At 42.9% G+C, this 13,893-nt stretch overlaps 1 protein-coding gene across 3 annotated transcripts in view; it reads right to left on the bottom strand.

Moving 5' to 3' along the window:
• Positions 1 to 13,893, bottom strand: part of LOC121450461 (phosphatidylinositol 4-phosphate 5-kinase type-1 alpha) — a 42,267-nt gene that overhangs the window by 12,465 nt on the left and 15,909 nt on the right. For 2 of the 3 annotated variants that reach the window (XM_041655363.1, XM_041655361.1), the window contains exons 2-6: positions 8,525 to 8,562; positions 4,614 to 4,694; positions 1,870 to 2,000; positions 663 to 780; positions 334 to 486 (exon numbers count right to left, since the gene is read on the bottom strand). In XM_041655363.1, coding sequence (XP_041511297.1) covers positions 334 to 486; positions 663 to 780; positions 1,870 to 2,000; positions 4,614 to 4,694; positions 8,525 to 8,562 — 521 coding nt within the window. The remainder of the gene's footprint in view (positions 1 to 333; positions 487 to 662; positions 781 to 1,869; positions 2,001 to 4,613; positions 4,695 to 8,524; positions 8,563 to 13,893) is intronic. The other variant, XM_041655362.1, reaches the window with a different exon arrangement.

Here is a 13,893-nt window from a genome sequence, read left to right on the forward strand (position 1 = left end):
CAAAAACGGCTTTGGGCTACACAAGAAGATTTAGTCTCAAAACAAACAAAACACCAGACAGAGTGCTTGCTACCTTAGCATTCACAAAGCCTAGGGTTCAATGCTCAGCACCACTTAAACCTAGCTGGTGGCAACACACAAATAATTCCAGTACTTGGGAAGCAGAAGCTGGATGATCACGGCCAGCATGAAAGATACTATCTCAAAAAAACAAAAGCACCCAAGGGGAAAAAAAAGTCTGTCTTGACTTTTATCTCTAAGTAAGATCAGACCCTAACTTTACGACCCTCAGTGGTACTGCTGAGGACAGCCTCGCCAGTGCTCCCCACTCACCATATAGTATCCGGGAAGCAACTTCTGCAGAAATTCTGCTTCTTTATGCTGGACTGTCTTAATGATGAACTCATCATCACTGGACACATAGAAGAGGGAACCACTAGCTCCAGAGTTGGAGAGTTCAATCAATGGCTCACTGCAAAGGGAGTACTGAAAATAAAAGAAGACATTAAGGGCCAGATAAGCCAGGGCCTGCCCACCACAGAACTTAGGTACAGATAAACATTCATTCAAAAGAACACTAAAGCAAGATGGTGGAAGAGGGAAATTCCTCTTGCCATATTCCCTGGATCTTAGAATCACAGGTTCTGTGACTAGAAACTTACCAAGTAATCATCAGGCCGGATGCCAAACAGCTCTCTAAAGTAACGGAAGGCAACAGGTGCGTAGGTCTTGAAACGAAAGTCATTGTAATGATGAGCCGGTGTCAAGTTGCTCCCTTCACTGTGAGGTTGAATATAAAGAAATCTTAACTTGCCAGACACCAATACCCATGGAACTTACCCTGGGCAGATGCTGAAAGGGATGCCTAACAATACATCTCAGAGACACAAGGGGGATGAAGATGAATTAATTTATGGGACAAAGGTAAAAAAGAGAGTAAGTCATAGGACTACTTACATTATTTGGGTTTTTTTGTTTTGTTTTGTTGTTGAGACAGGGTCTCATTATGTATCCATAGTTAGGCTGGCCTCAAACTAACAGAGATCAATTTGGTTCCTGCCTCACAAATGGGACCACCAAACGCAACTAATTCTGTGTGTATGAATGTTTTGCCTACATGCACGCTTGTGCACCATAAACCTGCCTGGTGGTTTTGGAGGCCAGAAGTGTCAAATCCTTTGGAACTGGAGTTACAAATGATTTGTGAGCCAAAATGTGGGTGCCAGGAAATGAACCTAGGTCTTTTGAAAAAGCAGCAAGTGTTCTAAATCACGGAGTCATCTATCCAGCTCTGAAAACTTATTAGATTACATTTATTCAGAGTGTGTGCGTGCGCACGCACGACGCATACATGCCTCGGTACATGTGTTAAGTCAGAGTAAAACCGACAGGATGCAATTATCCCCATCATGTGAGCCCTGGGAAGCAAACTCAGGTCGTCAGGCTTTACCTTCACCTGCTGAGCCATCTCACCAGCCTTACTATGGTTTTTGTTTTTTTTTTTTTTTAAAAAAAAAAGATTTATTTATTTATGTATACAATATTCTGGCATATATGCCTAAACACAAGAAGAGGGCACCAAATCCCATTATAGATGGTTGTGAGCCACCATGTGGGTGTTGGGAAATTGAACTCAAGACCACTGGAAGAGCAGCCAGTGCTTTTAACCTCTGAGCAATCTCTCAAGCCCTTTGGTTTTTTTATGTAAGACATTCCATTGACCAGAGGTACAGCAAAGTCTGCTCTCTAAACTGTCTGGTCCCATTTACCCTATTTATAACAAGGTTAAGGACTAACACATTAGACTAGACCCCTTAAAATTACCGAGGTTGATTTGATGAAAGTCCTACTGTGTATTGACCTCTGTACCTGGGAAAGAAGATACTCTCCACCACGTAGAAGTCTTGCATGAGGACATCTCGCTCTGGCTTGGTACTCAGGCTGCCCACAGTGTGGGTGATGCCTAATTGGATGGCACCTTTCAAAGCTGATGAAGTTGTCTAACAAACAGTAAAGAAATTACAGAAAATGTTGTAATATCAAGTCTACCCAAAGTCTGGGCATGGTGGCACAAGCCTATATATAATCCCAGAACAGAGAAGTTCAAGGCCAAAGACCCTGTATTTCAACTCTGAATCCCCTAAAAGAAAAACAAACAAACAAAAGCCTAACCATACCAAAAATGACCAAGGAAACATCTGGGCATGGAGGAACATATCTGGAATTCTACCACTTAAGTGGTTAAGACAAGAAACAAATTTAGATCAGCTCGAGCTATACCTGGTCTTAAGAAACTAAACCAATCAACCAAACCCACAAAACTCGTGATGGAAATGTAAGAAAAAACACTTGAAAGCAAAGGCCCTTCCAAAAGTTTAGATAGAATTTAGGCTATCCCAACCCTCCACTTGGCAGTTAAACCTAGAAATGATTAGGAACAGTAAAGATCCAGAGTACCCAGGGAGGACCACCTGTGCCGGCCTCAGTTAGGGAAAAGCTTCATATTACTACTATCTGCCTTTTTATTTTGTATTGGGCCCCTCCAAACGTTTGAGTCATCTGATAAAGAATGTAATGAAAATTAACAGATTCTGATTTGACTGCATACTTAGAAAAGCTTTGGTCCTCTGAAAGGACAAGAACACTAAAGTAGTGAAAACACACAAAAAAACTTTTGCTTTGTTTTGTGAAACAGGGTTTCTCTGTGTAGCCCTGACTACTAGAACGCACTCTATAGCCCAGGCTGGGCTCAAACTCACAGAAATCTGCCTGCCTCCTGAGTGCTGGGATTAAAGGCAGCCATGAAAACCCTCTTATTAAAAAAGAAATACAGCCAGGAATAGTGGTGTATATCTTTAATTCCAACACTTGAGAGGCAGAAGCAGATGGATCTCTGGGCACTGGAAGGCCAGGGTGGTCTACATAAGAGTTTCGGGTCAGCCAGGACTACAAAGACACACAGACAGACAGACACACACACACACACAAAACTATCACACATGAAAAATTTAACTTGTGTATGGGTGTTTTGCCTGAATGTATGTCTATGCACCACATGCAAGCAGTACCCTGGTCAGAAGGAATCTAATACTGTGGGACTGAGGATACCGGAGACTGGTTTCTAGTCACTTCGCAAATCACCATTGTTAGAATGTACAAACTTGCGGAGCTGGGCAGTGGTGGTGCATGCTTTTTTTTTTTTTTAAAGATTTATTTATTATGTATACAACATTCTGCCTCCATGTATACCTGCGTGCCAGAAGAGGGCGCCATATCTCATTACAGATGGTTGTGAGCCACCATGTGGTTGCTGGGAATTGAACTCAGGACCTTTGGAAGAGCAGGCAATGCTCTTAACCACTGAGCCATCTCTCCAGCCCCATGGTGCATGCTTTTAATCCCAGCACTCGGGAGGCAGAGATAGGTGGATCCCTGAGAGTTCGAGGCCAGCCTGGTCTACAAGAGCTAGTTGCAGGACAGGCTCCAAAGCTACCGAGAAACCCTGTCTCGAAAAACCTAAAAGAAAGAATGCACAGACTTGCTTGGTAATACCAGGCAACTTGAGACTAAAATTTCAAATTAAGAAGAATCAGAAAAGGGGGCTGGAGAGATGGCTCAGCGGTTAAGAGCATTGCCTGCTCTTCCAAAGGTCCTGAGTTCAATTCCCAGCAACCACATGGTGGCTCACAACCATCTGTAATGAGGTCTGGTGCCCTCTTCTGGCCTTCAGGCATACACACAGAAAGAATATTGTATACATAATAAATAAATAAATAAATATTAAAAAAAAAAGAATCAGAAAAGCAATAGCTCAGCAGTTAAGAGCACTGGCTGCTCTTCCAGAGGGCACAAACAACCACATAGTGACTCACAATTGTAACTGTTATGTAACTCCAGTTTGAGGGGACCCAAACACCCTCTCTGGCCTCTTTGGGCACCAGGCATGTGGTGGTACACAGACATACATGAAGACAAAACATGCATAATACTAAAAATAATAATAAATTCAGCCAGGCAGTGGTGGTACATTCCTTAAGCCCCAGCATTCAGGAGGCAGAGGAAGGTGAGTCTGGTTTACAGAGTAAATTCCAGGACAGCCTGGTCTACACAGTGAATTCCAGGCCAGCCAAGGCTAAATAGAGAGACCTTGTCTCAAATAAAACAAAACCAAACCACAAACCAAATAAATAAATAACAATGAAAACCAAATGGAGTGGTTTGTAGAGAGCAGTATCAAGAACAGCACTAGCCACGCCAGGCAGTGCAAACCTCTGCACTTGGGAGGCAGAGGCAGGCAGAGCTCTGTGAGTTCCAGGACAGGCTCCAAAGCTACAGAGAAACCCTGTCTTGAAAAACCAAAACCAACCAAACAAAAAAGAACAATACTGGCCAGACCTGGTGGCTCACACCTATAATCTAAGCACTTGAGAGGCTAAGAAGACTACCAGGAGTTCAAGGTCAGCCTCAACTACAAAGTGAGTTCCAGGCCACCCAGTGTTAGAATGAGACACCATCTCAAAAAGAGCAAACTATAACAAAAACCAACATGGTAACAGTACTGCCTCTGGTGTGTTATCAAAGTAAGGCATTCCATCTAGTCTGTCCAGACTTACCTTTTTATATGTAGTCTCTCCAGAAGAATCAACACCTCGGTGGCCTATTTTCTTGACAGGCATGACAGAGGCATAAGGTCCCTAAACAGAAAGAATCAAAATGACCATATGGCCAAGTAGTGGTATACACTTATAACCCCAGCATTTGGGAGGATGTGGATGAGTTAACTTGTTAGTGCAAGGCTATCTTAGGCTACACAGTGAGCTAAATGTTAACCTGTGGTACATAGTTGTGGCGGTCTCAAAAGCCCAAAAAGACAATAGTTTCTCATTCCCACATAATATGATAAACAGCTAAAGTGATAGTATATAAAAATAATGAGTCTGGAAACATAGCTCAGTAGTTAAGGACACTTGTTGCTCTTAGAGAGGCCCCAGGCTTACAAGCCCCTTAACTCCTGCACCAGGGGATCTGAAGTCCTCTTCTGATCTCTTTGGGCACCAGGCATGCAGAAGAGCATATACATAAATGCTAGGAAAACATTTATACAAGTAAAATAAACAACCATCCCACTCTCTGTCCCCCAAACAAACCAGGAGGTTGGGAAATGGTTCAAGGTTAAGAATGTCTGCTGCTCTTCGGGAGGACACTGGGTTCAATCCCAGCACCCACCTGGCCACTCAAAACCACTTGTAACTCCAGTCCAGAGGAACCCAACACTTTCTTTGGTCCTCCATGGGTACCAGGCACACATGTGGTACACATAAGTGGGAAAACATTCATACAAATCAAAGTAAAATCCATAAATCTAAAAAAACTTAAGAGTAATAAAAACAAGTAGGCACAAGACTAACACCAGCACTTGAGAGGCAGATGCAAGCAGATCTCTGAATTCGAGGTCAACCTAGTCTACAGAGTAAGTTTCAGGATAGCCAGCGCTACACAGAGAAACCCTGCCTCAAACACAACACAAACAAGGAAACAAAAGTTTTACAGGAGGCCGTCTAATCAGCCTTGAAGAGACTGTGGTATATATGAGACTCTGTATGACAGCTCCAGAACCAGAAAAGGAACAAAGCCACCAGAGCAGACTCTAACTAACTACTCCCAGGGGTCTACATGCTGGTACAACAATCACCAAGTTACGTTTCATGTCATTAATATCCACCAAGTTAGGAAACCAGAGGACAAGACTAGTGAAAACAGTATGCCACAACCTCAGAACCTGATAATCAAGGCCCTTAATATAAGAGCAGGGTAAGTGATCATGGTAGTGAAAAACCCAGTCAGTACTTGGGAGGATAGAGGTGGGATGACCAGAAGTTCAAGTCCAATCTTGGTCACATAGCGAGTCTGAAGCTATATGAGGTCTAAAATAATATCTAAAACAATAAGAAGTATATATAGTATATCTTTCAGACTTGAAAGATAGTCTAAAAAAAAAGAAAACCCCAAATCTAAGGGAAAAAGTGCCAGTTCCAAGATTCTGAACCCTGACACAAGTACAGGAGTAAAACAAAACTAGGGTGGGAGGGGCTAGGAAATCTCCATGTGGGGGAAGGATGGCAAATTGAAAATACTCTGCATAGGAAAGACAGGTATATATATAGCCACAATCCCAATATATGGGAGGCTGAGGCAGGGTACTACCCAATGTTATGAGTTAGCTCATGCTATACAGTCAATACCAGACTAGCCTGAGTACAGAGTGAAACTGTCTCCAGAAAAGAAACAAAGATCAGGCATACAGCTCCTCTGCGAGAGTGCCTGCTCAGTCGGTGAGTAGCCCAGCGTGATGGCACATGCCTGTAATACCAACACTCAGGTGGGGGGAGGCAGAGGCTCTGGAGTTTAAAGCCAGCCTCACTCAGAGGCCTTAAACAAAGAACAGTGGAAGGCTAGACTTGGTTAACTGAGACCCTGCCTCAAAATTAAGTAAATAAATATTCCAGTAAAACTCAAAAACAAACAAAAGATATACTCGATCAATATAAGATATTATAACTGGGGGTGGTGGCACGCACCTTTAATCCCAGAACTCTGGAGGCAGAGGCAGGTGAATATCTGTGAGTTTGAGATTAGCCTAGTCTATAGAGTGAGTTTTAGGAGAGCCAGGGCTGTTACACAGAGAAACCCTGTCTCAAAAAAAACAAAAAAAACAAAAATCAATGTATATGATAATGTATCAGAGTTGGCTCAGCAAGTAAAGAGCCTGCAGCTTAAGCATGAAGACCAGTATTTAGATCCCCTTGTAAAAAGCTAGATAATTGTGGCAGTCCACTGTAATCCTGTCACTTGAGAGGCAGAGAAAGAACTGCCAGATCAGGCTGGCAAGCTTGACTAGCCCAGTTGCCGAGTTCCAAGTTTAGCAACAGACTCTGTCTGAATACATGCGGTGGAGGAGCATCTACACTGCGTATACGTGTATACAGAGACACCTGACAATCACCCATCTCTACACATACACGAATACAGAGACACCTGACAATCGCCCATCTCTACACATACACGAATATAGAGCTCCCACATATGCACGTGCACCAAGCATACATATACACTATTTTAAAAAAAAAAGCCTGGGAGTGGTGGTACACATTTTTAATCCCAACACTCTGAAGGCAGAATTAGGCAGATCTCTGAGTTTGAGGCCAGACCGGTCTACATACATAGTGAGTTCCAAAACAGCCAGAGATACAGAGAAACTTTGTCTCAAAAAACAAAACAAAGCCTGGAGGTGGTGGCACACATCTTTAATCCCAGCACTCGGGAGGCAGAGGCAGGCGGATCTCTGGGAGCTTGAGGCCAGCCTGGTCTACAAGAGCTAGTTCCAGGACAGGCTCCAAAGCTACAGAGAAACCCTGTCTCAAAAAACAAAACAAAACAAAAACAAAACAAAACAAAAAGAAAAAAAAAAAACAGGAGGGGAGGGATCCTGCAAAAGACCTGGACGATGATCCCAGACTACCAGTAGAGACCACACATACTGATCTTTGACAGACCCAGAAAGTTTCTAAAAAGACTCAGGAGAAGTTGAGGAATGTAAAGAAAACACACTCAGTATCGGAGTCAGTGAAGCTGGAGGATTCAGACTTTTCTGTACAGTGTGGTTTTTGCACTAAACCCTGTACCCTAGTCTACAATTATTTGTACTCTTGCTTTGTTTGGTTTTTCGAGACAGGGTTTCTCTGTGGTTTTGAAGCCTGTCCTGGAACTAGCTCTTGTAGACCAGGCTGGTCTCGAACTCACAGAGATCCGCCTGCCTCTGCCTTCCGAGTGCTGGGATTAAAGCCATGCGCCACCACCACCCAACCATTATTTTTGACAACTGCTGTGTTTAGAAATGAGATTATGATTCTTTCTATGCAACTGCATGTTTTTCTTTGAATAAATTAACAAGTCAAATAAATGTCTCTCTCTCTCTTTCCCTTTCTTTCTCTCTCACTCACTCACACACACGAGGATCCTATCTAACTCTCCAAGACATAAGCAAAGAGAAAATCATAGCCATGTCTAACCCATGGCCTACATACAGCTCAAGACAACTTCAAATATAACCCAACACAAAACCATAAAGTTACTTAAGATATTTTATCATTTTCTTTTTTAAAAGATTTATTTATTTGTTTGTTTTCTTTGTGTGGGGGTTCTACCTGTATGCATGCCTTTATGCCAGAAGAGGACATCAGACTCCTCCATAGATGGTTGTGAGCCACCATATGGTTGCTGGGAATTAAATTCAGGGCCTCTAAAGGAACAGCCAGTGCTTGTAACCACTGAGCCATCTCTCCAGGCCTTCTTTTTCATTTTTTGTAACTCAACTACATGGTTCTCAAGTATGAACTCTGCAGGTGACAGCAGTGTGTTGTGGGGTCAGGAGTTTGGGCATACCTAGACAGCTATCCTTCTATGCCAGAATTATGCTTTTAGTAAACCAAGAATCAATAAAAAAAAAAAAAAAAAAAAAACTTACCTCGGAACCTGTGGCTCTCTTGATTCCAGATGCTGCTGCTTCAAAAAACAGAAAAAAAGAAAAGAAAAATGTTAAGCACATATAAACATAGTCACAAAACCTCTACCAAACTCACTTTGGAGACCACGGTTTAAGTCAAACCAAACTAAACATGGTCATGAACTATTCACTGCCTCTTGCACTAATAACAAATCCTTTTAGATAGCACTTTGTTTGTTTTGGGGGGTGGGGGGTGAGTCAGGGTTTCTCTGTGTAGCTTTGGAGCCTGTCCTGAAACTCGCTCTGTAGACCAGGCTGGCCTTGAACTCAGAGATCCGCCTGCCTCTGCCTGTTGAGGTTAAAGGTCGCATATTAAAAGTGTGCATGCATCCCCACTGCCTGGCTGAATAGCTTTAAAAAAAAAAAACACCTCATTTAAAATCAAATCTACTGAATTATTTATTGTGTGTATAAGCCTTGATCATTCGTGTAGATAGCAAAGACAACTCTGAAAAACTAGTTATTTATTGCCTTCCATCTTTTATTTGTTTGTTTTGGAGGCAGTCTCCTTTCTGCCTCTATGATGTTTACTTCCTGGTTCCTGAGCCTTCCTGCTATAATTACAAAAGTGAGGCACCAGCTTCCAGGGTTAAATGAGTGCTTAGGTTTGCATGGCTATTTTACCAGCTGAGTCAGAAGCATTTTTAAGCAAGGGCCTTATACATATTCCATTCTTTTCTGTTCAAGACAAAGTTTCTCTGTGAAGCTTTGGCTGTCCTAAAACTCACTTTATAGACCATATTGGTCTCAAGCTCAGAGATCTGCCTACCTCCGCCTGTTGAGGTTAAAGGTCGCATACTGCATGTTCCATTCTTATTGTATCTCCCCTTTCTAACTCACATGGTCTTTAAGAAAAAATAAAAGGGGCATCTCCATCAATGCAAAGAAATCCAATTAGGTCAGATCAAACCATTTTAAAATGCCCATCGTTTTATTAAATACAGCGTCTCGGGTGGCCAAGCGCATGGCGGAGAGACAGGACAGTGGGGAGCACATGCAAACCCAGAACCACGCATTTCTCCACTTAAAATACCCTGTGGGAGTGGTCCTGACTCCAGGGAGGGGTCAGGACCAGACATGCTGGGATTTGGAGTCCAGACTAATGCAACTGGCTGGGGCTACACTCCAGACTTAACAATATTCTCTTTTCATAATTTATCATTATGTGTTTGGTATGTGTGTCATGCGAGCCATGATATACATGTGGTGGAGTGAGTTCTCTTTCACCTTTATGTGGATGCTATGGATCAAGCTCAGGTTATCAAAAGCTTTACCCACTGAACCATCTCACCAGCCCACCGTTACTATTTTCAATTGGAAACATATCTGTTCTTTTTTTCTTTTCTGGGGGTGGGGTGGGGTAAGGAGTTAGAGACAGGGTTTCTCTGTGTAATTCTGGCTGTCCTGGAACTTACTCTAGACCAGGGTGGCCTCCAACTCAGATATCCACCAGCTTCTGCCTCTCAAGTGCTGAAATTAAAGGCATGTGCCACTACAACAAGCAACTGTTCTTAATACATTTAATCATCAGAGAAAATGTCAGTGATACATGGCAGAAAGAGAGAGGGTCCAAGAGACAGATACCCAAGGAGCTCGGTCAAGAGGCTGAAGCAGGATTATCAAAGTAGAAAGCTTGCTAGCTCAAGGCCAGAGTATGCCACACAGTAAACTCCAAGGCCAAACAAAACAATAAAAAGATTTACCTCCATAGATAAGACCAGAACATCCGGCTAGGAAAGAATACTTGCCTAGAACGAGGAAGATCTGAATCTATTTCCCAGTACTAGGGGGTGAGTGTGGGGCCTGCCTGGGAGACCTAACAGGACTAGCCTGTAATTCCAGCACTTGGAAAATGGAGGCAAGGTCATAGTAGGTTATACAGTGAATTCAAGGGGAACCTGAACCATGGGACTGTCTCATACAAATAGCAGAGCAGACTACTGTCCATCGTAAATTTTTCCTAGTATTTGTTCAAAATACCTTCAGGAAACCGAGGAGTGGTGGCGCATGCCTTTAATCCCAGCTTTTGGGAAGCAGAGGCAGGGGGATCTCAGTTCGAGGTCAACCTGATTTATAAAGTGAGTTCTAGAACAGCCAGGACTTGGAAAAACAAACAAAAAAGACAGGGTCTCACATAGCCAAAGCTAGCCTCTAACTCCTGATCAAACATATAGCAAGACTAGTCATAAACACCTGACCATCCTGCCTCCACTTCCTGAGTACAGACTGAGACTACAAGTACATATACCATCACACCTACCTATTAACATACAACTTTTTTTTTTTTTTTTGATTTTTCGAGACAGGGTTTCTCCGTAGCTTTTGGTTCCTGTCCTGGAACTAGCTCTTGTAGACCAAGCTGGCCTCGAACTCACAGAGATCCGCCTGCCTCTGCCTACCGAGTGCTGGGATTAAAGGCGTGTGCCACCACTGCCCGGCTAATATACAACTTTTTTTTTTTTTAAGATTTATTTGTTATGTATACAACTTTCTGCTTCCATTAATACCCATACGCCAGAGGAGGGCGCCAGATCTTATTACAGATGGTTTGGAGCCACCATGTGGTTGCTGGGAATTGAACTCAGGACCTCTGGAAGAGCAGACACTGCTCTTAACCACTAAGCCATTTCTCCAGCCCCCTAATATACAACTTTTAAAGCTTACAAATATATCTCATCTGGCTCTTACTACAAGGAGTGGAGGCTATTGAAATTAGGATTTTAGAGATATATTTACCTAAACTTGTTTAGATGCTGAACCATCAAGATGGGTCAGTGAGTGAAGGTGCCTGCCACCTAAGTCTGATCGCAGGGCACATGGTGGAAGGAGAGAACAGTCACCTGCAACGTTTTCTCTGATTTCCATAAGCATGTCATAGCACACCACAACCCCCCACACAAAAATAAATGTAATAATAACTTTAAAATGTAGATAGAAGCCTTAAGAGAAAATTTAAATAATAATTCTTATTATTGAGTGTGTATTAACTTGTTTGTTCTTTTGCAGCACCAGGGAATAAGGCTAGGAAGGCTTCAAGGCTAGGAAGGTCACTTAGAGGGAAGGGCACCTAACAACCTGAATTCCACATCTGAAAGCCCCATAATGGCAAAAAAGAAATCACCTTTCACAAGTTGTCCTTTGATCGCCCATACATACACTGTGGCACACACGCCCTAACACACATGCAGTCACAATAAACAAATGTTTTACCACTGAATCGCATGTCTAGCCGCAACTATTTTTAAGTTTGTAGATACAACAATACTGTGATTGTTACAACATTCTACTCCCAAGAAAGAAGACTGTTTATCTATAGAAATACTTTCTCCCCGATTTTGGTTTTAGAGGCAGTGTCTTCTGCAGCTAGACTGGTCTCCAATTTGATACGTAGGTAATGATGACCTTGAGCGGGATCCTCCTGTATCCACCTCCCACATAATGGAACTGCAGCCTTGCACCACCATGCCCAGGTCTGCAGAAATATGATCTGAAGTGTTTGTTGGTGAAATTGTAAAAGAACTGAACTTATTTAAGACATTCCAAGATAGGGAACAGGGAGGTTTGGGGAGAGGGAAATGGAAGAGGGCAAGAGCACATCAAAAGAACACCAAAACCTTTGCTTCACAAACAACACAGCTGAGCCTAGCCAGGCTTAGTAGTCCCTGCCTTTATCCCAGCTTGGGGAGGTGCGAGGGAGAGGCAGGTGGATCTCCATGAATTCAAGGGCAGCCTGGTATACATAGCAAGTTACAGGACAGCCTGGGCTACATAGTAAGACCTGTCTAAAAGAAAAAAGGGGGGGGGCACTTAGGAAGGCACATGTCTTTCAACACTGGGGAGACAGATGCAGGAGGATCTCTGCTTTCAATGCCAGCCTGGTCTACATACCTGGTGCAGGAGTTCCTTCTGTTTGTGTGTTGCTTTCATTGGTTAATGAATAAAGAAACTGCCTTGGCCTAGTTGATAGGGTGGAACTTAGGTAGGCGAAGAAAACAGAACTGAATGCTGGGAGGAAGAAGGGCAGAGTCACAGAAGCCAAGGATCCTCCACCTAAGATGAATGCCAGTTAGAATCTCCAGTAAGCCACTGCCATGTGGCAATACACAGATTAATGGAGATGGGTTAAACTAATATGTAAGAGTTAGCCAATAAGAAGTTAAAGCTAATGGCCAAGCAGTGTTTTAATTAATACAGTTTCTGTGTGGTTATTTCAGATGTAAGCCAGCTGGGCGGCCGGGACAAACAAGGGGCCTTCTCCTTACAGCACACACCAAGTTCCAGGACAGTCAGGACTAAATAGAGAGACCTTGTCTTAAAACTAAAAGAATAAATAACAAGAAAAAACACAGAGAAACCCTGTCTAGAAAAACCAAAAAAAAAAAAAAAAAAGAATAACAAGAAAAGGCTGGAGAGATGGCTCAGAGGTTAAGAGCACTGGCTGCTCTTCCAGAGGTCCTGAGTTCAATTCTCAGCACCCACAGGTGGCTGACAACCATCTGTAGTGAGATCTGGTGCCCTCTTCAGATGTGCAGGCACACATGCAGGCAGAGCACTGAACATATAATAAACAAATAGATCTTTAAAAAAAAAAAAGACAAGAATAACAAGAAAAAAGTTGAGCCTGCTGTTGTGTATGTACTAGCAATCCCAGCACTTGGAAGGCTAAAGCAAGATTACAGTGAGTTCCTGGCCAGCTTGGGATACATGGTTCTAGGCCAGCAAAGGACTAAATAGCAAGACTTTTACACAAAAATAAACAAGAGTCCAGCGTGGTGGTGTGTATCTTTGATCTCAGCACTCCGCAGGCAGAGGGACAGGTGGGTTTGAGTTCAAAGTCAGCCTGGTATGCACAGAAAGACCCAGGACAAACAGGGCCAAATAGAGATTCCATCTTTAAAAAAATAATATATGAAATAAAATAAAAAGGAATTAAGTAGAATTTGAGAACTTAGCTCACTTCTTGTCACAAAAGAAAGCTATCTGTCCATATTCAAGCCAATACATAAGAAATATTAAAGACAGAGTTTCTCCATGTAGCCCTGAACGCTCCAGCTGTCCCAGAACTCAATCTGTAGACCAGGCTGGCCCTGAACTCAGAGATCTGCCTACTTTTGGCACCCCAGTGCCGGGACTAAAGGCATGTGCTGCCACTGCCCAGCCAGATATGACTTTGAAAGGGTCTATGTGGCCCTGGCTGCCCTGGAATGTTGTAGATCAGGCTGGCCTCAAACTTACAGAGATCCACCTGCCTGCCTCTACCTCCCAAGTATTGGGATTAAAGGTGTGCACCACCATCACCCAGCCCTTTTTACAAAAGAAAAAGAAACCCG

The sequence above is a fragment of the Microtus oregoni genome, unplaced genomic scaffold (assembly GCF_018167655.1).
Source record: "Microtus oregoni isolate MIOR12 unplaced genomic scaffold, Mior012 000007F_ref0000211, whole genome shotgun sequence".
NCBI lineage: Eukaryota > Metazoa > Chordata > Mammalia > Rodentia > Cricetidae > Microtus > Microtus oregoni.